General features: G+C 42.8%; 1 protein-coding gene across 1 annotated transcript in view; it reads right to left on the reverse strand.

Annotated features, from left to right (window-relative positions):
• VIT (vitrin) overlaps window positions 1-7,521 on the reverse strand; it is a gene marked incomplete at both ends in the record, with an annotated part of 37,731 nt that extends 30,210 nt beyond the window's left edge. Inside the window, 4 exons of the mRNA XM_082305440.1 lie at window positions 2,279-2,412; window positions 4,359-4,515; window positions 5,534-5,599; window positions 7,491-7,521. Of these exons, the coding sequence (XP_082161566.1) occupies window positions 2,279-2,412; window positions 4,359-4,515; window positions 5,534-5,599; window positions 7,491-7,521 (388 nt within the window). The remainder of the gene's footprint in view (window positions 1-2,278; window positions 2,413-4,358; window positions 4,516-5,533; window positions 5,600-7,490) is intronic.
• Window positions 7,522-25,180: the final 17,659 nt, after the last annotated feature.

Consider the following 25,180-nt stretch of genomic DNA (forward strand, 5'->3'; position numbering starts at 1 on the left):
GCTGAAAACCTCAACTTCTGGCTGTTGAAGTACAAGCTATGGGGTGATGGCTGCTCACCCTGTCACGCTTATTTGTGACTAGCAAACCCAGAGGTTTAGGACTCTATTTTCTTAACCCACTAGCTGAAAAACTCCCACTAAACTGAATGGAGTCATTCAACTGAGTGCCAAGGCATTTCAGTGCTTGAAAGTGAATACCAGCGCATTTGCATACCTCCTGGTGTGCTGGCTGCTTTAATCCCAGAGGACAGACCTAGTCCCGCTCTGCCCCTAAATCACACCACTTCATCGCCTGGGTCCCCCGAGGATTCCTCTTCTGTGCTTTTTTCTGCGGATGCTCATTCACAATTTAAACATCACAAACTCTTGGTGACAATATCCTAACTAGGAATAAACTGTTGGCATATTTCCAGGGTACCGTAGCACATACGGGTCTGGTCTGCTGAAAGGGAATTTGGCTGGAGAAAAGGGGATTCAGTTCAAGCTCTAAAGTTGTCCTGAAACTAATGCCTTAGGTGACTTTGTATTTTTATTGGGGAATGCTTTATGCAGCTCTGTCTTTTTATGAATCATAATTGTAAAAAGAAACCCAACTTGTATCTTTTTGACAGTGAGATCTGTCTGCATTCAGCCTCAGGCTGTGAAGATGAATAGCACAGCCTTCCCGGGCTTTTAGTCTTCTAAATTTCTCTCTAAAATTTTAGAATTCCCACATTTTCTGTAGTTATAGTGAGAGTTTTCTTCCTATTTATATATAAAATATGTTATATGATATATGATGTTAGATTTACACTTGAGCTAGTTTATAAACTAAGTAGTTCCACTGACATCAGTGAGAGCACTCAGCACACATAAAATTAAGTGCATGAGGGACAAATCTCATCATGCCTACACATACCCAGATTTCTCATCATCGCCTCTTACATGTGCTTGTAACTTTCTCTTGTATCATCTTTTATAGTGTCTCATTAATTAAGAATAAAGATTTGTTACTATAAATCAAAAATTCCTACAGTTTTATGGGATAACAACTGAGCAGCTGCTGAGGTAAAAAAAAAATCTTATTTCCCATTTATGTACCAGAATTACAATGTGCTGTTTGTTGGGGAAAAAACAGCAACAAGTACAAGTGGCAGTTCAACTTTTCCAGGAAATTCCTACTCATCCAAAATAAATCCTTCTCATAATGTGGTGTACCCATGGCAGAATTCTGTAAAAAGTGCATTCAAATATATTAATGCAAACTCCAGACAACAGTTCATTTTAGTCAGTTTCTGAGATCTCCTTTGCTGTCCACAAATTCTTCCATTTTTAGTGGCTGTTCAGTTGGTTGAGCTGTTGGTTTTTCCAGGAATGATGTAGTTAACTAACATCAATTGGTCGTACCTATCCCAAACCTCCAAAAGTGCGGACTAGCAAGAACTGACCCACTGTATTTACACAGCAAGAAGTTAGATTTAGAAATTGTACGTAAAGCAATGTAAATTAGACCCTCCTTTCACACAGGTAGAATGAGTGCAAGTAGGTTTAAGACAATCTGAAGCTGGTGTAAAGGGGATCTAATTAAAAAAATAAAAAAACCTGTGAATTTTGTCAGTGAATACAAGTGAGCTGCTCTATATACTATGGGGAGAAAAAAGGAATGAGCATTAAATTAAGATGGCTTTCCCTGCATTGAGTAGATATCAAAACTGTTTGGCTAACAGAGGTGGGGCGAATTCATAACATACTTGGGATGCACCAACAGAATTGCTTAATATAGGGTTTGCATAAATACAGTATGGCTATATGTGGCTTGAGATGGGTTGAGAGAAGTCAGAAGTTGCTTCAGAAGATGCGAACTCAGGTGCAGGCTGAAGATGCTTCAAATGGCCAAAAGGCCCTTTAGTTCCCCTAGCAGCAGTACTTACCAGGGCAGAGAGCAAGTGCAATAGGAAGACCTCCCCATCAGTACCGAGGCTCAGATTTTACGCATCAGTAGCAAGAGTTAAGGTGCCCTCAGAGAGTCAATCCAGACTGCCTGTCACCTGCTGCAGTGGGCTCAGACCCACGCTGGGCTGAACCGAGCACACTGCTGGTGGTGCATATGTCTCTTTGCGGGCTGTATAGGAAGCCTAGAATAAAAACTGTCTCAAGTGCATTATTCCTGCTAAAGCTAGGTGGGGTGGGCCTGCAGTGATTAAACAGGTCTTTAAAATGAGAAGGCTGCTTCCCCCTCTGCCTGTGGCTGCCTGGCTGGTTGGGGAGGGCAGGCAGCTCCGGCGCTCCACCACGGTACCTGACACGAGGAAGGACTCCCTCCAGCGCGGCAGTGACAGGGACCGGACCCCGTTGGAGAAGCTCCCACGGTAACCGGAGTGGCCAGCAACTTTCTGGACGAGGATCTTCCCACCTGCGTTGTCAATTATACCACTGCAAGGGGAAAACATGGTGTCTGAAGGTGGAAATTTCCCCCCAAAACTGTTCAACAATGCAAGAGGTATGAAGCATTCACTTTTACCTTTAAACTAGGGGCTGTAGTGGAGCTGTGATGCTACTACTAAGTCTGGTGCTAAGAAATATTTGTGCTTCTTCTACATAGAGAAGAACAATTTGTTACAAAGTGCTGTTGGGATCTGTTTGCTCTTCCCACTGTTCTACTGGTTCTGTGTTTAATGTTGACCCAGTTGCACACACACACAAAAAAACAAGCTATTGCCTTTGTTAACATTCCTGCAAGCTTGATTGAATGACTGAAGATACAGGGAGAGGTACTCAGAGGAGTTTTTGGGCCAACCATGTGACAGAAATACAAATTTGAGGCAAACCTCCCACTCACTTGACTTGTTCTTTTGTAAAAAATTGTTTTCTTTGAGTTCCAGTATGCATTATCTGCAAAAAACTAAGCCTGGTTCTGACCTCAAACTGGAGTAAACAGAACACAATATTGCTGGAAGCTGTAAAAAACCTGGCAGGCTCCATGTGCGGTGCGTATTAAATGCTGTTTGAAATATGACGTAACATGTATCTCGAGACAAACAGAAAACCTTCAGTGTATGCAACCTGCTGTGGCATCATTAGGAAAGGAGGCAAATCAGGGAGCGACGGCAACTCGAGAAGGGTGGTAGGACTGGCAATAATGACACTGCGAAGGAAAATAAGTAATGGGCAGCAAACAATGGTGAAGAATACGTTAGAGCTGTAGCTTTCTCTGATGATTGCAAGAAGCTGCTGGTAAAATAACTGTAAGGAAAGGAAATTCACTGTCTGCAGAAATGCAACATATAAGCTAACAAAGCCAAACTCAGCTGGCAAACAAGGAAAACCGAAATCCTTACTGCAACGATACAGGCAGCCAGCATTTGAACTACGGGGGAAATTGCAGTCGCTATCAGTATTTTGTAACTTCCCTTTGGGACGAGCTCTGCGTGCAGAGACAATTTCCATTGTGCACCAGCATCCGAAGGAAGAATTTGTCGTTTGAAAGCCAGTCACCTGGCAGCCATCTCCTCAGCAAGGGGCTGAGCAGGCAGAGCTGCAGCCAGGAGGTGGCAGGCCGATGCACACCGGCACGTCAGCCTGCGCACGGCGCAGTGCAGGGGGAAGGTATAAAGTCCCAAAGCCATTCAACTGTACTCAAGATCCCAGCTATTTCACAGAACTGGAAGCACTGCAATAGCTTGAGTAACTCCGAATGAAGTCAAGATGTCAATCAGGCTTTATAAGTTCTTACTGCATTTTCAGCTGAAGGCATCCTGCCTACAATTCTAGTGTGTTTTGGTGGTGAAGTTATTGTCCATTAAAATTTTATGCACATTTTTGCATGGCTAATAAAACTCAGCAAAATCTGTGCTATAAATTTGTATTATACGTTTCCTTGCCCAGTGTCCTTTTCTGTGGCAGGAAAGCACATTACTCAGCCTTTGATGTCAAGGACAGTTAAATTCAAATCTGGAGAACCAAAACCAATCCCAGGAGTATGAGAGTTATATGCATTCGTCACTGGTGATATGCCTATTTTTTTCTGAAGTTATATTAGTAGCAGCAGCTCCATCGCTATCTTCCACTTGAATAATAATAGTACAATAGTAATTTGCTATGCATGAATGAGAGATCTGCAAATCTCAAGACACTTCTCCAAAGGTTGAGAAACGTCTTCAGACACATCTGATTTCAATAGGACTACAGGACTGACAGCACTTTATAAGATTGGATCCATTGCATCTGACATGGTCTTTCTCGCAGGTTTTTTACTAGAACAGCAGCCTGCAATCAAACCTACAAGGCAGTGGGAACTTTAAAGGGTTTGAAAAGCCAAGAGCTCCCTACACTGAAATGGCGGTTTTGTCTGAGTGCCTTGCTCATTTAAACTTACTCACCTGTGAATTGCAGCGTTGCACACACTGGAAAAGGAAGCATAAATGTCTGTGCCATAAACACGGTATTTTACATCTTGACATCCAGGAGGGCATTTTGCAATGAATTCTGGATTGATTATCTTCCCCGCCTTGACATCGCAATCGATCTGGGGTATATCTGTGAGTGCAAAATCTTGGTAAAGTCAGGTTGAATGTTTTCATAGCTAGGTGATCTTGTCATGAAACAATGAGTAACTGAGAGACAGGGATGCCCTCCTCTTATGCCTTCATATCAATGGTTTTGGGATACAAGTCTCTGTGTTCTGCATTTACGGTATAACACATAGTAACCCCTATACCGAGGGATGTGGCTCTAACAAGGGATGGAATAAAGATGCCTGAGGATATTTCTGACCTTCAGTGTTTGCTTCTCTGAAGGAAATATCCATTATGACACTTTGCTGGAGAGAGAAAGAAATGTAGTCACCCAGGCTGTGGTTAACGTGTGGGAAGGAGGGGGTAAGGGAAGAGGTGCTGTAAGTCAGAACCGGGAAGGACTGTGCACACACGAGGCAGGATGTTTCCCAAGCTTCCCGATGTGCTCATGTAGCTGCATGCCATCTATAATGTCGGGCTGCAGCCACAGCCCATTATCTTGTTGTTAATTTTTAAAACTATTTGCTGGGTACAATTTACTTCATGCAAGGCATTCAAGTGTGAGTTCAGAACCTCGCAGCAGGCTTGTTTGTCAACTAAAGGAGAAAATAATCTGTGGATGCAAATGCCCTTACAGCAGTATAGCTGAAAGTTATACATCCTAGTGCATAGGACATGCACCACTTGTTTCATGCTAATCAGCTACATATGCTTTGTGTTACAGCAGGTCCATTTCATGTATTTATGACCTTCTCTCTGTGAAAACCTTAGTGCTTGCTTAGATCCTTGTGTGGTACCTAATGACCTATGAAGACATATTTTAGTAGTGAAGTACACAATGTCCCCTTTGCACACATTCAGTAGCACACAATCGCTTAATGATTCGATTTCAGTAAAAGAATCTGCTAGTTAACGTATGCTCCCATTGACTCTGCAGACAATTGTGAAGAGTTACCAGAATATAACCTCACTTTGCACTTTTTTTATGCATCAGACATGCCTGCTGTAAAGCAGCCAAGAATACTACTGGGACTACTTACATAGCTTAGCCTTTTTTGTCTTCTTTGTAGCTTCCTTAGCTGCATATGTACATATAAGAAACACACCTAAAACAAAGAAAACATAGTATCAGGAAAAAGGCAGACTATCTACGTCAGTCACCACAAACTCCTGTGCATGAGATTTCCCAAATTTGAATCAAGAGGTTGAAAAAACGAAATGGAAATAGCCACAGCTAGGTTTCTACTTGTTGGTTAAGTTTGCAGTTAAAATGGCATCTACTGTGGGGCAGTTTTTTGAAGGGGATTAAAGATCAGTTCATCTCACACGTTCATCTGTAGCACTCACTACCAAAAGATGCCATTGAGTCCATGTGGTCCAGAAAATCACGGAAGGCCCCAGCATTTCCACGAGCAGTGGAAACTCTGTAATTGGTGTGATAGAGATGTCAGTGAAACAACATGTTCTGTGCATAAAGCAACTGGGAAGTTAGGGAGAGAAAGAGACTTCTTAATAGCCCAGCAAGGAGGTTATCCTGTAATCGTGCGTTGTGGCATTTCACTCACTGGTGGTAGCAGGTATGGGACACTGGGCAGCAGTATGGACCATATGAAGTTCTAGTGTGGCATGTCCCAGTATCCTGTCACAGCAAGGGCACTGATTTTCTTCAGTAAGTAGAATCATGATTTGAAAAGTGTAATAGTAAAAGAGACATACGCTGTTATGTTAAAACATGCATCACAATATATGCATGTAGCTTACCTTGTTAGGTTTACTTGCTAAGTGCGGAATGCACAAAAACTCTTCATTCTCTGTGCTTATTTTATAAGCACTATATTATGGGTAATTAATAACTTCATTACAAATATCTTGACTTTCCTCTTCACCTTTCCCTTCTCTGAGCTTTCAGAGGGAACTGAAACTCTCTATGATGTGTTGGCTGATCCTCTCATCATTTGTTAAGTTAATCTTACTAAAATATGCAACAGCAGTCTTATTTCTTTCTTTTATGCTCTTCTCCCCCTAGACTGCTTGCAGAGAGTTTGCAGACTTAATCACTCCTTGAACTTCCTCTAAAGAAAAATCAGTCTCTCAGTCTCTGAAGTAACAGGGTATAGATGCAGTATTGGGGCCTTTTGTCACTGGTGCAGTTGTGTAACCAAGGCAAAACTGTAGTTATAAAAAAACAGGAGTGAACCAGTGGAAAACAAAGTGCAAAGTCCCAACTACATGCAATATTAGGGCATAATGTAATGTGGAGAAAGTGATTTGGTCTCTTAGTAAAGACAGAAGAACTACATAGATGGCTATGAATTTGAGCTAAGAATGGCTATCCTGCCAGACTTGAGGATCCAAGCTAGAGGGAATATTGCCTGGGAATGTCACAATTAAAGTCATACAGCACCATTACGCTGTGTGGTGGCTGGATCTCCATCAAAGTGAGACATGTAAGTAAAGTACACTAAGAAATTATGCTTGATCAACCAGAGTGTTCATAGAAGATGAACTGCAAATTCTGGATTCTCTACTTTTTCCCAAAAAGCGAGATCCTGTCTGACTGCCAGGGGAAAGAAAATAAGACACATTTACAGCCTTTTTCTTTAGCACCTTCTTGGTCATGGGAAAAGCAAGAACACAGAGAAAAACTGGGAAGGGATGCTCCCACATAAGAAACAGCTGATTTTTCTTTAGAGGGAATCTTTACATTACAGACATTTTTCAGGCCCAGTTGTGCCATCTGATATGGACTGCATGCAGCTGGTCATGTACTTAGAAATCTCTGCAAGTGATTAATATTGTTTCAATGCCACAGTCAAGAAGTTTGAGTAGTCCATTTCTGAAAAGCTGTGCCAAGGCTTACTCCACCTGCCATTGAGAGCTTCCTCAACCACACAGAGTCAAAAGGGAAGAGAAGAAGCCAGCAGCCACTGGTCAGCAGCCAGGACAGGAGAGTACAAACACACAAACTACTAATTGCAGCACATCAACTGTACTTACCAAAGAAGGTTGCAATGACTGTGGCCTTCATGGTGAGTAAAGCAAAATCTGGATGTGTCAATGTGTCACTAAGGAGCACTGAAAAACAAAAGGAGAGTACATCAGGCTGGATTCGGAGTTATTGCAGACGACACTGGAATGGCGAGTGAAGAGGGACTGTGCACGCTTCTTCAACCTTTCACAGTCCTCACATGCTGCATCCTCTTCTCACGCTTTGTAGAGCAGCTGATGTCCCCAGAGGAGATGGTGTTTGGGCTGTGGAACTCCCATGGACTAAATTTTTACTTCTGTCCAAGCTTTGCCTTTTGCTTCAGAAAACCAAGATTTCATTCCACATAATTATTTCTGAAGCCAGTGGTAGGAGAGGGCATGATGGGTATGGACATGCTCTGACAGCTATTCAAGTTCATTCACTACTCTTCTAAGACATAATCACAGAATCGTATTGTCTGCACATCAAACTGCACCATGTAATCTCATAAAGATTCAGGGAATGTAAGCCCGTTCACTCCTGAAGCACATTGTATAAAGTATCTTGCAATTGTGCCATCGTTTGCAAGCCAAATTACTGGTTTCTTTCCTTTTCTGAGGATGTGTATGTGCACGTGCGTGCATGAGCACCTGAGATTAAGAGGACTCTGCCAGAACATCTGGACAACTTTATTTTTCTGGGTCTGCATATATGGTTCCTGACCCCTGCCATCGCTGAAGCTCTTGGCCAGGCTACAAGAACACAAACTTATCAGAGATAACCCCTCTCAGCTCTTCCTGAGCATCACCTCCCATGCTGCTTTTGCAGTTATTTGATGATTGTTGAGGGAATCCTGGGTTGGGAGCTCATAATTAATCTCAGTCCTTAAAATACTACAAGATGCTTGACAACTATCAGAGTAAAAAGTTTGACAGGGAGAAAATATTTGTGTGTTGTACTGGAAAAACTAAAGGATCAAAATAAACTTGGTCTTCAAAGAAACTGATTACATGCTTGCAAATGGAAAGATTTGTACTAATATAAAAATTAGCTTGCTTTCAAGGAAGAAAATACATGGAATGTTAAAGCTGCAAATGATCAGGAAAAGCAAGATATCTGCCTCCTGGAAAAATGGCAGTGGCAGATTTCACATAGCAATTCATGTACTCAGAACCAGGGCTTCGGCTGCCCCAGAAAGAAATTTAGACTGACAAGGCAGATACCGGAGAGAGAGAAAAAAATCTGCAATCTGTCTTCATATACAATGTTTCCACATTTTTTATTTTAATTGCTCTTCTTTTTCAAGCAAGCCACATGCTTCTTGAGTGAGGATGACTAAAATGGTATGCTAGACTAAACTGAGTTCAGCCAGTTCTAAGCCTATATAACTTATAACCCTTTTTACATGGCCAGCTGCACCTCTGATTTTTTCTTCTGTGCTACGGACAGAGAACTTCAAATGCTAGGACATGCTAACAGTATCACTTCCTAATAGTACAATGTCTTTCCTTAATGATCTCCCTATAACAGTTCTCCTGTGAGGCTGCTAAAGCTGAAAGCAACAGAGGTTGCTCAGAAGATGCTGAACTGAATCCTAGGGGTGTGGAAAGTGGCTCAACATGGTGACTGCATCGTTCTGCAAAACGATGGACAGTGCAGTTGGGGTGACACCAGACTGTACAAGCCATAGCAGCAAGATCATTTATGTGGTAATATTCTGCTGTCACTGTTAGTTTCTGTGAAAAAAACTTGCCCATCTCCTGGAAGAAAAATCCATTTTAAGCATTTACTGCAGTGTATTTCCACTGTGAAGCTGCTAAAGGAAATAGTAACAAGCTGTAGAAGAGAGTTCAGAGGAACTTAGCTCAGATGCTTTTGTCTTGACTTACATGTCTCAACCCATCACCACGTCAGAGGTATCAAAACATTGCCCCCCTGCAATGAGTTCTCACTTCAGGTCAATCCCAGAAAAAGAAGAGGCAGAATAAGAGTTGCAAGTCATTTGCAGAACCACCATGCACCATTAAAGACCATGATGGCACTGACTTAGGCTTTGGGAAAGGCATCCTAATATGAGCATTCCCCAAATCTGCAGTGAATAAATTCAGCAGCGGCATCTTTATTTAAAGTCAAAGAGAGCTGTGAGAATTTGTCCTGACAGTATTTGGCTTGGTGCTGAGGTATTTTCATCTCCAGTTTAATTAGAGTAGAAAAGGTCTGAGATGGTAAAGGATCCATGTAAAAGCTAGCTTTATGGGTGGGTTGCTGTGTGCTTTGTGGTGAGAGTGAAATACTACTTAACTTTTCCTGTCTCACAAAATGTTTAACCACCTGTACCACCAGTGCTGCGCAAGGCTTCTCATTGCTTTCTGAAGGCCCTGCCATCCCCAAGCCCTGCTGTCCCCAAGCCAAGGCCAGCCAGCCCAGGAGCCATCCCAGTCCTCTTGGGTGGCACTACCCCAGACTTGGCTGCAATCGCAATCTCTGCCTAGTCTGATGGTGGCATTGCTTTTCAAGGCAACAGCAAGTAGGCTTTTTTTCCTAAAATATTATGAATTTCCTGTAGAAAGAGGCCAAGAAATCTAAAATGAGTTCATATGTAAAGCCTGTTGGGGGCAAATGTGTTCAGCAGACCCCTTAGCCTGCAATAACAGATATTTTATCAATAAGAGAGTTAACAGAAGCATTTAGACAAGACTGTTTGTTAGACTTACTTAATGGATTTGTTGTCATAGCTACACACAAAAGCATCCTATTGTGGACTCTGTACTTTTGCTGGTGCAGTTTATACTGGTATCTTGATTGAAATAAATTACAATAGTAAAGAAACTTATTTTGCCACACTATTAATTTCTACGTTAGGCACTGGCATGCCAGGAGAAATGCATAGACATCCTGCGACACTGCTCTGGTGGCAATGCTCTCAAGGGGGGTCCTGGCCTTCAGACCTTGGGCAGTCACATGGCGGAAAGCACAGGAGGATTTGCACTGCTGACCATTACGTGTCCAGCTTAGAGCCTCCAAGCTTTCCCTTGTGGGAAGTCTGTGTGCATTCATTGTATTTGGGGCCTAGGGAGTCACCTGGTTTAAGCCGTATGAGATCTCCTATACTGTGCACTAGCATGGCATCTGCTACTTCAAACTGGTAAAGGGAGCAACAGCCTGGAATAAAACAGTGGGGTTTTTTATGTTTCTCTGGGAGGGAAAGGGAAAGCAGGGCTCCAATCCATGCATACAACAGGCTTTTTAGTCCATGTAGATCCACTGGGAGGTTTGGGGCTGTTTTATCTGTATTTATCAAGAATGAAACTTTGCTATTAAAGACAAAGCTATAGTTCCTTTACCAAATGAATAGATCCCATTAAAACAAAACCAAAAGTTTCTACTTTGCATTAGTCCGGAGTATGAGTTTTGCTGAGATTTCTCCTTATCAGGTTTCCATTAATGCAGTATTTGCAGTCCCAGTCAGTACTGGTAACTAGTTACCATTCAGTATTAAATCTCCTAAACTGTATGCTGGATCTTTGTTTATCAGAGTACATTTTCCCATCTGTATCCTTCAGACTGCCATAACAGAAGTTACCCTTATGTCAGGAAAGCAGTTAAGTATATGCATTACATTTAACTTGTGCTTAAATCCCAGCTAAGTCAAGTACAAATGTAGTAAGAAGCACCTCTTTCAGCGTTTCCCAGTGCAGATCCTATTTTACATTTTAAAACCAAATTTCTATTTGAAAGAATGTTGACTCCTTTTTTCCTACCACAAATACTTGAAAAAGCTTGAATGTTAGGGAAGAGACAGTTAGCAAACTATTTGTTCTGCATATAAAGTAAGATTTTTATACTGACCTTTTATTAGCAGTTTGACTTTTATAAAGATCTGACAGAGCTGCTACATGCTACAAACAAACAGATGGTTTAAATCCGTATAAATTGTCACTATATGGCAAACTATAACATTTTCTGATGGAAGTGTAGGTTTTAAGTCCTTGATTTTTGGTGTCAGGCACTGCTGTCCATTCCACGTGCAAACTGAAATTCTTTTCTGGTGCCACGTGCTTTGTCTCTGCAGGAGTAAGCAGTTTATTTCCTGTAATCTCCTCTGCCGCAGAAATTAATTTGCCTACTCTCTTTGTACCATAATAGTGTGTGTTATTGTTCCCCTTCTGAAGGGGCTGTAATATTGCAGCAGCACTGGCACCATAAAAAAAAACAGAAGTGGACTTTGTTTGAAAGCTATCAGAGCAAGTAGCGTGGAGTTAACAACATGACCTCTAAGCACTGTGGGTTGAGTTAAATATGTGCCCTTTATGGGAAAATCAAGTGGGCTTGGTGTAGGTGTGAATAAACCGGTTTGGATAAACAAGAGCTCATCGTCATCTTCTAGAAGAAAATATTTTAGATTTCTTTTTTGTTTTCTTTTGCCTCTTTTTAAAAAACTGTTTAACCCTTTCTTTGTTTCATGCTCATACTCTGTCCCCATGGTATTGTACGTTGCTTGGCAGTACAATAGCTGTTCATTTTGGTGCACACTAGGTAATATGGCTAACACTTGTCACCTGTGATTTGGTTTCACCCCTCTTCTTGTCAGAGGGAAGGAAGGATGTACCCTCAGTGCACTGTGTTGCTCTGAAAGTCTGTACATTAAAAAAAAAAAATGCAAGTGGCTGTTTATTTTAAAAAGGCAGGTAATGAGTTCTGCTGAGACAGAAAAGCTGAGTTGATAACTATCTTTCATTTCAGAGGCTTAGATTGCCCTGCAGGTATCCCAGGCCAGGTAAGATTACAAAAGGTAAGAAAGATCCAAGGCGCTATTTTGCAAGGGTGAGCTTGTTTGCATGGGATGCTGGACTTCAGTCTTTGAGTGGTTTGAAATAGAATATATGCATCCAGGAATTAAAAAATATCACAGAACTCATCACCTTCTGCTATAAAAAAGGCGAGTGAAGGCTCACCTGTTTTCTTTCATATATGAAGGAAATTGCAAGGCGCTTGCTATAATTGAAGCAAGAGAAAGCGAATATCTGTACTAGCACCATCTGCAAAGATAGGACATGATATACTTTAGCATATCAAAGAGAAGAAAAGAAATGAATTGCCCACACTGTTTGTGGGAAGTGTCAATAAGAAACTCAAGGTTTCCTGTACCATGTGAATTCTTCAACTTTCTTCAGCTTTCAGAGGAGCCTCTGCTGTGGTTGCGAACCCCACGTCTTCGCCGGACAGCTGGAGGCAGGTGGAACTGAGAACCCAAAAATGCTTCCTGGCGGCAGTGCTGAGCTCCGGCCCACCACGGGGCCCCTGCTGAATTATCCAGTGCCGCAGAAAGAGCCGACAAGGAAACTCGGGCTTTTCTGGCTGCAGGTCTTTCCCTTGTGGTGGAGGAGTTGTAAGGAGTATCGGACGTCACACAATAGGCAATTGTGTGTTTAATAAAGTGAACAACCAAACTGCTGCTAAACAAGTTTCTGAGCCTCGGGACAGCTTGTGCTTTTGCCTTAAAGAGTGTTTGCATTAACATACACAACTAGCATTAGGATTGCAGTCAGGGCTATTCATTTTGAATAATTTCCTTTACCACCTAAGCAGTAGCTACAGACTGTTTGCCAGCTGCTTTCTGTGGCCACACAAATCCCACACCCGGTCAGCGGTGGTCCTCCACCCCCACGGTAGTGACCCCCTTCGACAGCAAGGGGATGGTTGCTGCAGTTTTTCCTTGCCTTTTAGGCCTTTTGCTTCGGAGATGGGTGCTGAGGGCTTGGACACCGCTCTGTTTCTTGAACACGTACTGGTTTACACCATACTGCTATACGGAGGTAGGTGTTAGACCTGTTTCTCAATTTCAGATGACTGTCTTGGCTTACCGGTGTCAGGGTGTGGTAACTACAGGCAGGCTGGGCTGTTTAGCCTACTGGGTGGTCTGTGAGCTGCCTAAAATGGCTGTAGGCCTATTTCCTCTAACAAACAAAACATGGAAAATTTCCCGGTGTGGCCTGAAAGACCCTTGCTACTGTGCACAGCAGTGTTAGCTCAGGGGTGGTCAGAGGTTATAGCCGCTGCTTGGAGAAGCCCCAAGAGTTCAAAATGACCCTGGAGAGAGCAGAGGCTTCACCTCTTGCAGGCCCTCTACAAAGTGATTGAAAAGATGTTTTTGAGAGCGAGGGTGCCATCCCCAAGGGTACCGAGGATGTCTGGGCATGTTCTTCCCTCTCCACTGAAACTAGACCACTGCGTGTCTCGGATCCTAAGAGCTGCGAAGGTGCCCATGGAGCCTTGCTGCATCCCTGTGGTTTGGACATTCAGATGTCCTAGGTCCTAGGACCTTCCCTCTCCCTGGACTTAGTCTACTTTTTATGCAGTAGTGAGCTACTGTGACATGCGTGCTCCTTCCAGGAGCAAAGCCAGAGACTCTGGCTCTGCTCTGCTCCCAGGCAAGCAGCAAGTCAGGCCCTTTCTCACTTGCTTTCTTTCTGACCCCACGTTTGGCATTCCTGGTTGCACAGGGGTCCTGCTTCATCACGGAGAACGGGGAGTATCCCAATCTTTTGTGTCCTGGAGTCTGATGATGGGGGACCTCTTTGGTGATGAAGGAAACACGGGTTCAAACTCTCTGAGGCCACAGACAGCCCTGATACAGTTATCCCTGATGAAGTGTTCTCACCACTTGCTTCTTATTACAAAAGCTTTGACTGTTGTGGCTGCCACATCATGTTTTAAATGGTGCCTGCTCTCCTCCATGAGGTTCCTGACTCACAAGAGGGCTAGGGGGACTGCTGGCAGCCAGTACCTCTTGTGGGGTATCTGTCAAGTCACTCTCAAGTCATTGAAGTGACGTATGAGTGGATTCAGAGGTGTAAATTCTACCTAAGTTGCCCTTTGGGCACAGGAGCCCTTTTTTCAGAGCTGCTTTAAGAAACATTTAAATGTAGATTTGCAAGAAGATTTTTGTCCAAAATAGCTCCATTCAGGTAGGTATAATGAAGAGATGCTATACCCAGCAATTTAGAGCCAAATAAAAACACCCAAGCAGCCCTGCACTACTCATTTTATGTTCATGCAATGCCCTGAAATTAAACCAACATAAGGTTGAAGTAACAGTGACGAATGATTTCTCTGCTTTCCACAGAGCTCTTTCAGAAGAAGGCAATTTATTTAAAACTACAGTGTGATTTAACTTGCCAGACCTTTCTCAGAGCCTAAATAAAACTGCAATGATTATACTTTTTCATCTGTTTCAGCAAGATAGCCATCAATTATGCTGGTCTGACCTGCCCCTTACAGCAAAGGAAGAGATACATTTAGAGTATGTCACCCACTCACAGAGAAAATATAATTTGGGCTATCCAGATGACGATTTCTAAGAGGGTCATTACACTGTACTTTCCTGGTTTCTGTTAATGTATTATGCATTAATGTTTTTCATTTTGATGAGCAGCTTTTATGGCTCATTGGGAATCGCTGTTAGCTCAAACCTGTGAATCCCTGTCCAGACAACTCCCTCCCTCCGTCCTCCTTCCCACCACAGCTCTTGTTTGCTCATGTATCTGCCCCTCGCTCTCAGGTTCGAGCCCATGCTCCCTCTGTGCACTGGAACTTGCTCACTGTTACAGAGAACTTATTTCCTTTTCTAATTTAACTACTTCTGCCTAACATCGGTCAGACCCCAGCCAGGTACCATCAATCCCTGGCACTGCCATTTCCCCAAGAAACTGAGGGCAAAGGGAAGTACCTGCAATTCAGCAGTGCCTGAGGGCTGTGCTAGCTTTGTGGCATGAGATTCATTGCCACATTTCTTTCACTTTTTAGAAAATGCACCATTTTCTATTTCCAACAAATGCTTTTTACAAGTCAAAGTGACTTTTCAGATTGCGGTGTGTGGTTTCTCAGGTTGGATGCACAATGAAAAGAGCACTGACTAGCCATGCTGTTGTGCTGCCTGCAAACTAAGAATTATTGTAGTGTGTCAGAATTCCCCTGAAGGTACATATTTGGTCTAAAAGTGAAGAATTTGTGTTAAAGGCACTGAAGAAACTGCACATCACCCTGGGGATGGTTTTGGGAATTTTTGTAACATGTTCAAACAAAACTTGACACTTCTTTTTTTTTTTTGGTAGAAACTTAGAAGCAGAAATTTAGAGAAACTTTAGGATGTTTATGCTCTGCTTATTAAAGCTACATGTATCCCTTTACTACAAAAGTGAGTTCTATATCTAGGTCAAAAGCAAAACTGATCCTTAAGCATGCTAGTAAATTTATACACCATCTCACGGAAAACCTTTATCAGTTCAGTATCTCCTGCAGTCAGTATGACTACAGACGCCTCATGCCAAAGACATGGACTGGTTGGATAAGGATTCAGAAAACATATTGAATTTAAAAAAACTATCTGGATCTACCCTGGCATGCGGCACGTGGCACTGGTTTGAAATAAGGCAGTAAGTGGTGAAATTCATCGATGTCTCATAATAACAATGTGATCAAGGAAGCATCTTGCACAAAATATCTTCAGCAAATCAGGAAGCACCAGGGAAGCTGTAAAAAGCATTTTGAAAAGCTAAGCTGAAATCTGCTTCTGTGGTGGAAACTAGTGAAACAAAGTTAAGAAAGTAGTTTAAATTTTGCTTTATAGTTCCTGTAAAAATGAGTCTCTCATGCTTCTTGCACTGCTTAATATTTTCCCCTTATATATTTTGTACTTTTCAAAAAATATTATTTCTTCCTGACTAACTGCATTATTCCTGCTTGAGAACCTTTCCCTCTATCTCTCTCAGATATGTGTCTGATACCTTTTGTTTAGAAAAGACATGCTATAAAGGAGGTTGCTACAAAAGGCAAATCAGAAAACAACCCCAAAATGCCTTATGGCAGCCCACCAACAGGCACATTCAAGCTGATGTCTCTCACCAGACGTGGCTGTTGTGAGGAGCCATTTGAAAACTGTGGACCTGTGAATACTGTTCCGATTTTTTAATGACTACAGAAAACATCTTGGGACTCCATGCTGCTTTTGGGATGAAAGTGAGCTATGGGTTTTCATGGGTGCCAGCATTACAAATGAGGCTATTATGGATAGTGCTGGGTTTCTGAGGACATGCTGTTGGTGGAGGTGCTGGTGAGAGACCTGACATAGTGTAGGCCAAGCTGTGCAGCCTTATGGCATATGTGTTGGCAGCCTTTGGCAACCGGCAGGAGTGGGCTCTCTAGCATATGGGTCACGCAGACAACACGAGGGATGGCTATGCTTCCAAAACTACATCCCTCAATATCTAGAGTGCCCTGGAGGGAAATTGAAGAGCTAGAAGACATGGTGGCAGACAAAGTGGCCTCCAAAGCCCAGTCCTGGATACTGTCACAGTGCAGGTGCAGCCAGAAATTGTTGAGAAATGCGTCTCAGGATCAGGCTGACACAGATTTACTAATTTTGCATATTAGAAGATTTTAAAGCCTGCTGTTTCCACATAGAGATGAATCACAGGATTCTGTTTCTGAGAGCCCAAGATCAAAAAGGAAAACTGTGCTTATCAACATGGACTGGGAGCAGGAACTTGTAATTTATGGTCTTTTGTTTTTAAAACAAAACTAAGCCTGAAGACCTCAATATTGAGTAATCCACTTCCATGCTCAGGAAGTTTGTTCTAAACTTTGACTTTAGGAGATTACCATATGAGCTTCTACATCAAATTGAATTATTGCCTAACTTATGTATTTCTTTCTACACACAGATTTCACCATTGAGAATAGAAGATGTAGACCATGGAAACCTGAGACTTTATGTCTGAAATTACCACATATTTTGAGATGCAGGTTGGTAGAAAGGCGGTCCCTAAAGCAGGGTGAAAGAAGACTTGTCTGACTTGTGTGATGCCTGTATTTGACCTTGCAAGCAATCCCATTTGTACCAAGTCGTTCCATTGCAAACTTTTCTAACCTTTCTCCTCCCTCATCTGGACACCCCTTTCCTTCCCATTTAGGCTCATTTCCAAACAGCCTCTCTTTCTTCATACGCTTCATGTCAAAAAACTTCTGCCAAGCCCAGGAGAACAAAATGCTGGAGTGCTGCAGATGCATCGCAAGAGAAGTGAGAAAGACGGGCTCCCACCAAGGTGAGCGGGATGGGCTCCCATCGTCCTCAGCTGTCTGGCAGCGATAAGAATAGCTCCCAGACTCACGGAGCCCTTACCCTTTCGTAACTCTGACTCACTGAAGGTGACCAGGGCCAGGATACACAGCGCTGCTGCCAGCTTTCCTCTATGTCTCACCCTTGTTCTATGGATTCAAAGGTAAACTACGTATTTGGGGAAAATAAAAAGAACGGAGCCTTTTGAATCCCTAAAGGAACCTGGCGGGGAGATCGGGAGGCACAGAGGCAGCCGCGTCCAAACTTCCCTGTAAACAAGTGATTTTGGAGAGGTAAAAATTTCCACAGTTTTATGTACAAGCCTGGAGGTGCTGGAAATCCCCAACTCATCCTGGTGGGGACATTAAAGGACTGCATGAAGCTACATAAAATCATTCAGAATTTTCCCAGAAATTTTGGCTCACGTAAAACTGTCACTTGGCAATTACGTGCTTTTTTCGTATGAAACCAGCTGCCAGCTGAGAGACCGTTGGCCGCTGTGTTGCATTTACAAAGCTATTTTATAAGGTGACAGGCTGAAAAACAGTTTGCAAATGCAAGTTGACCTTGAAAGTATTTTTTATATCTGTGTCTATGGGATGTCCTGTAGAATGAGAGACATTAAGGATCACTGACACAGATTGTGTTCTTAATGTGCCACTGACCTCTTCGTGCACTGTGAAGCCCTGGAGATAAAGCAAAGGTAGGATGGACTTAATGGGTGCTAGAAAGCCAGTTCAGTCATGACAGTAAGACTTGTCAGGTTAAGAACCGCTTAAACCTAGATGATTTGAATGAAGCAGAGGTGGTTATAAATACTCTTCTGAATGCAAATGTGTTTCTAGTTTGGGATATGAGCTATCGATTTGGGTGCTCTGCTTCAAAAGGGAAAGCAAAAGCTGCAGATGGTGTTGTTTTTTAATTTTTTTATTTTTACATTTTAATGAGAAATATTGCTGGTTCCAAGTCATTGGGAAATTTTCTTTATGATGAACACTTTCTGTTTTTTTTCCAGGGCTCATTTGCTGAAAAATGAGCCTGAATAGGAAAGGCAGCCCAAGGTGATCCAACGACGTCCTGCTGCAGAGAAGAGCAGAGATGCCAGCTCAGAGACGGTGGTAAGAGAGGTGAGGGTGAGCTGGCTGCAGAAAGAGGGAGTGGGCTCTGCTCCCCTGCTGGCAGGGCACCGGCAGAGGATGTGGGAGCAGCCCTCAGACACCACTAAATGTACAGCTGCCCCAGCACAGAGCTTGGTGCAAAATGTTTGCAGAGCCCAGAGCAAATACTCTGGTAGCTAACCCATGAGTGCTGTGCTCTCAGGATACCTCCCCGTGTTTGCAAGGGTCAGATACATCCACACGGACTGCAGTCCCAGCTGGCCAGTATAGCTACCCCACAGATGCCTTAGGAGCCTACATAATTTCAGTCGATCCCCGACTTGTCTGTGGGCCACAGCGCTGGAAGAAGAGCTCATCGGTAATACACGCTCCTGTTTTATCTGCAGCAAGTCCCTTCACATCCCACTTTTTGCGGCAGCTTGCTTTCCGCAGGGCATTATCAGGAGCCAGTAAAAGGCAGTCTTATTGCTCCCTTCCGTCGTGCTGGCAGCAGTGCCTGCAGCCCCTTCGGGTCGGGGGCTAAAAGAGTTCACAAGGGTGATGCAGGCTGTTGTGAGCCAGACGGTCAGAGTTTAATTTACTACTAGAGACACAATCTAAACGGCTACAGATTTTCTGGGCACTTCTGTGCCTCTCTGAGCCTCTCCCGTGGCAGGGGGAGGCTGCGCTGCCTGCCCAGCATTCACCCAAGTTCTCCAAGTGTGAAATGCGCAGCAAATAAAGGACCTGGGATGCAAAAGAATGGCAGCTGCTCTAGGACTGTTAGAGAGGCTCTTTTACAGGCGAATGAACCGTCAATTTGTAGTAAGACATTGTTTTCTAAACATAGCATAAAAACTGTTATCTTGCCTGGCTGGTCATTAGAAGAGAGATAATTATAGTCTGTGTGCGACAGCCGGGCCCAGAACAGGGGCCGCATTGTCCCAGGTCCCAGCTGAGCTCTAGCACAGGCACCCCGGGCCAGCGCTGGGACAAGGGGGCTCCTTGTGCCCCGGCAACTTCAAAAGAGGAATTGAAGTGCTCTAAGTAGGTGTTAAGCACCTATTTCTCTCTCTGACTCTGGCCTTAAAAACTGCTCCACAGGAGAAAGGTGAGGAGGGCAGACCTGTGACGGCTGTAGCTGCATCCTCCCTGGCTTTATGTACAACACATACTATGACTATTATCTTTCCCTCCTTAAAAAAAACCCAAAAAACCCAAAAAAACCCCCAACCTTTAATTTTACATTTATTTTTGTTTTGTTCTGTGTTTCTGTTTTCCGGCACAGACCAATGAGACCTGTATGATGGATGGGCTTTCAGAAGGAAGGACATATTATCTGTTCAGTGTCCACTTTCTGAGCCCTGAATGGGAGGTCTGAACCTCAGCTGCTGCTGCAGCACGCTGGAGGGGTCCTGGCAGACTCAGAGCTTCAGGGGGCCAGAACACCCCCCAGGGCTGTCAGGAAATCCTGGACTATTGTTTTTCACCACCCATCCAGAAAAGACAGTACCTCCCCACCTCATTGCCATGGGCCAACACGTACCTCGCTGCTCCAGCACCTGCCCATGCCAGGCCCTCTGTATGGGGAGTTCATATCTATGAGTGCCACAGCATGTTTTTCTATGTGTTTAGCCTCAAGACGTTGGAGGAGAAATACAGTCATAGCTGCAGATAGTAAACTGAGTGATCACTTTTATTTCTCATTTCAGCCAGGTGCCCTAAGTGACTTATCCACCATCATTTAAGAGACTTTTGGTAAAACAGAGACTTGAACATGCATGTCTTGAGCCTTGGGTTATGTTTTAAAACTACTGGGCAGTATTTTCTGTCTAGAGCTTTATTTGTGGCTCAGAGGTGAAAAGGAAAAAGTTAAAAACTCTCCAGGCAGAGCAGGTACAGTCAAGTCTTTGATGCTACTGTTAGGTAAACTTCAGGTTTATATTTAGCAATGTTTTCTAAAAAGCAATGGCCAGAAATAATAAATAATTCTGTTGTTTCACATGAAGTAATTAGCCTGTTTTCCCAGCTTCTGTGTTCACACTGTGGCTCAGGCAGTCCCCTTTCAGAAATATTCCAATTAATCAAGTTTGACAAAAGGGAGTGTAAAAATTAATTTCCTGCTACTTCTGTGAAAGTAAGTAAGTAGCTAGGTGAAGAGGGAACACCTTGTTAATGTCTCCACTAAAGGAAAGCCTTCGGTAGGATCTCGTTCTTATTAGACACAAAAGAATCCACATGGGGTAGCTTTCTTGCATCCCAAGTGTGGGGAAACCTGGTTTAGCTAGTAAAACTACTTGGTTCAACCAGCCAGTGGTAAGTCATGTGTAAGAATAGTACTAGGGAAAGAAGTGTCTTACATAAAGTAGTGAGCAAGTTAAGAACATAACTTTCGTACTACAGGTGGAAACACAAAGCAATATTCAAATATATTGGCAGGACAGTCAAGATCTCTTTTTTAAAAAAGTATTTCTTGTCTTGAATAACAGAAAGACAGGAAGTCTTTTGTGCATCCCAGTGAGAACAACCCCAGCAACTCGAACGGTTAGATAAAATATGCAAGCAAAATAAGCCTGTTTAAAATAAGATACTAATTTAATATTCCAAAAGTAATGTTCGTGTGTAATGCAGTTATTTTTGCTTGAGCTCTCTTTGCATCTCTGAAAGAGACCAGTCTTACAGCCATGACTGTCATTCAAGTGATGAACTGAATAAAGTCTGAAGAACATGGTACTACAGATGATACAGAAAAACATAGATATTCTTTGAGTGTAGTCAAATGCAAGGTGTTTTTAACTTTAGGATGTACGTGGTAAAATACAAGCTATAAACATATATGACTCCATTGCTGTTCTCAGTCAAATGTGTTTTAAAAGCCATCTAAACTACTCTTTCTCTGGGTGCGCTTGCTTGTTTTAGGCGTTTAGTTTAAATTTTGGAGGGGTTAGAGGAAAAGGAGTGTGCTCCAAGGAGGATCTGCCTCTGTAATCTGTAATTCTTTTTTTGCTCTGGATGTGGCATAGTTCCTAGAAACTCTAGGAACAAAATATTAGCTAGGGTTGAAAGTTTGCTTGGGGCATTTGGTTCATGTTCATACTAGTCTGAGAGAAATCACATTTTGAAGAGACTTATCGAGACTCTAATCTCTCTGCAGAGAGCTGAATGGCTGTGGCAGGCTTGACAATGCTATTCATTTTTGGAGCCTTACCAGCAAAACAAGCACCCAGCACAAAAGGATATATAGCGTCTAGGCTACTGTACTGTTCATACATCTGTATCTATCCATCTAGCAAGGCAGTTCATACCATATAAATGCATATCGCTGGAATAATACCATTTTCCATTCTGTATCTTGGAGATTAGTGTTCCCCAGTGTCAGGTAATACTAATTAATGATACAACACACACCTTCCTATTGATCAAAGAGACAAAGAAAAAGTCTTGAAAGCAAAACTGCTTTAAACCTAGGGAACAAGTTGCATTACCTATTACACACTATTTGAACAGTAAGCATATATATGTCTATTGGTGTGTGACTAATATACACCATTCTTTATCAAATAGTTAAGCCCTTGCTGTTCAGGCAGTGAGTATATGTGTCCACTTTAACAGTAGGGGTTTAATGCTTTTATAAATACTTAATGAAGTATATATAATTTAAAGTACAGTTTCATTCTACATCTATGTCTTCATCTTCTTAGGTCTTTGATCCTATGCACACAGCTGGAATGCTAAACAAAAAATTATGTCCCCACAGTTTCTTAGCAGTGAGAATACTTAACTATTACCAACAGGCAAAAAAGCAACTCCCCCCTCTTCCCCATAAGTAAATATAGCAGAGAAATGACATCAGAATTACCTTGCTTGAGGTGTGCAACTTTTTATTCCTTTTCTCCACACAGTATGAAAGTGCTATTTGTTCCAAGCTTTTCTGTACCCCAAACTCCAGCCAACATTATTCTACAGAAGGAGAGGCAGGCAGCGGAGGGAGGCCTGGACACCTTTTCTCTTTCAGAGAGGAGCTAATCAAACATTCCCATCAAGCTCCCAGCTCTGTGAAAGGCACATTGCTCTCCTTCCCTCCCTCCCTCCCTCTCTCCCTCCCTCTGCTCCTCTCTCCCTCTCTGTGTCTCCCTCCCTCTGTCTCTCCCTCTCCCTCCAGCACACACAGACGTACAGAGCTCCTTACACTGATTTAGCAGCTGAATTAGGCGGTCCTATTTGAAATATATGTTCCCTCCCACATATTTTTGGTAGGGATTTCTATGCTCCTTTTGCACTAGCCTGTCAGATTTGTCAAGTTTTTCTCTTTTGGGAAGCAAAGCTTTACTTGGCTGATGTTTTGGTTGAATTTTTTTCAGTCTCCCTGTGCAGTTCACCACTGTAGTAAAAGGACTACAATTAGTAGCCAGAAGTAAAATACCCAGCTCTAAAGATTATAAATACTAGATTAGTTAGGTGCAAGTGAGATTTAAAGAGGAAAAATACCTTTTGAAGAGACAGGCTGCGATGCCTTTACTCACGTGAATGACATTGTATTCCTTAAGCAGTTTCCCTGAAGTCAGAGGATTAGTGACAGAGCAAGTCTGTGAGTCTGGCCACAGAAAGGTAGAAGTGTGACATGAAGGTTAGCATGGACTTCTTTCTGATGAAGATGGGTGCGGGAATTTAATAAAATGCTCTCAAAGACTTCTAAACCAGCACTCATTTAGTGTGACCTCACCAAATGAGATGATGCACAAAATTATTAACTTGCTTAAGTATCTGTATATGAATCTCCTAAAAGAAAATTTTATTGAGGCAACGAAGATCACAGCATTTACAAGATTATCACAGAAAGGGCTGGTATAATATTCCAGGATGCTGGAATGCAAACTATAATCTGCAATCCCACCTAGGTATTCAGAAGTGTGTAGATAACATATATGAGCAGGCACACACTGTTTTATCTAAGATCATTATTGGTGAGAAAAAAAAAAGTAGAATAAATACAGCGGAGAGAGTTCAAAAGACACATTGGAAAGACATGTAGTTCGTGGCTACTTCTGATCTAATAATCCTGTATATGTGTTTGGTTTAAGGGAAAATGATTACCTGTTAGTTCTGATTCTATACTCCAGTACTTACGGAGACTGTGTAACAGTTCAGTGTATCAATAAACAGTACAACAAAAAAGATTTATCAAGAAGTCCCAACTGTGTTACTAAAGTGTAATGATCCATAATTCATTTGATTCTCTTAGTATAGAAGTTCAGGCTTGCCATGGTAATCCCTTGTGAGGCAGAATGAAGTGGTCTGGCAGAAAGCCTCTTCAGAGAGCAAATCTGTTAGCAGATCTAGCTAGCAGATCTACTAAAAAAGAAAAACAACAACCCAAAGTCTTATTAATTCTAGTTAACACTTTTGGAGTATCATCACCCTTTTCATAAGGCTTTGTGAAGTTTATTCTGATAACCATGGGCAAAAGGACTGAGACCTTAGGACTGGAAGTTTAGAGGTACATAGGTGCTAGGGATGAGACATCTAAATATTGGGGTTTTGCAGCTAAGTGGCTATGTGTCATTTCCCCGTGCTACTGGAGGGCTGAAGTCCCCATGAAAACTCCTTACCTGCAGATGCTGATAGATAAACTCTAAAATTTTGGGGCACAGACCTTCACTGTATTTAGCCACTTATTTTCCACTCAAGTAGATTATTTTCAGAAATCCATGGGCATCTATGTACATATCGAGATGCTTATATAGCTTTAAAGTCTCAGGTCAGTGGGTTATTGATGAAGCCTCTTGATGTCAAACTGGTGCGAGTGAGAGTACTGAAGAGCGAGCTGCTGGCAAACCAAGACATGGTTGGATGGCAAACGCTCAGGCTGTGCCCACAGAGCACACGACAGGACTGCATAGAAATAAATGGACTAGTGCTGAGTGATAGAGCTGGGATGTCAGAAGCAGCAGATGACTGGGATAACTGGCACAGGCAAAAAGTCCTCCTGAGGTTCAGCTTCTGGTACCCGTGTCAGCTCATTGAGGGGTGTAGCGGTTGGCATGCTGAACATGGTTGGCAAGGTGTCAAAGCAACAGCGACAGCGCCTACACCGAGGTCATGCTTCATCGTTGCTGCTGCAGGGTGGTAGTTTTACAAAAGAAACAGCTGATAGATCCATTTCTCATTTTCCATGGACGGATTATCTAATTTGTGGGTAAATTGTATCAAGGGCAAAGAGCCAGCATGGACCTGGCAGGACTTAGCTCAAATGCAGTGGTGTGTGAACACGGCTCTGTTGCTTCCAGAAACCCAGCAGTGGTGCAGCCCTGTCCATGCTGCACCCACCTGAGCTCTCCCAGCCTGGCCAGCTCTGCTCAGGGCTTGGGTCAAGGACGCTGCCAGTGGGCCAGCACATTTCTGCATCGCTGCCTGGGAGCTAACGTGGCATCCTGGAACTGAGCATCCTGGGAACTGCGGAACAGAAACACTGAGTGGGCAGAAAAAGAAAAACTATCCAGGTTTG

This window comes from Platalea leucorodia (genome assembly GCF_965183815.1).
Source record: "Platalea leucorodia genome assembly, chromosome: 3".
Taxonomy (NCBI): domain Eukaryota; kingdom Metazoa; phylum Chordata; class Aves; order Pelecaniformes; family Threskiornithidae; genus Platalea; species Platalea leucorodia.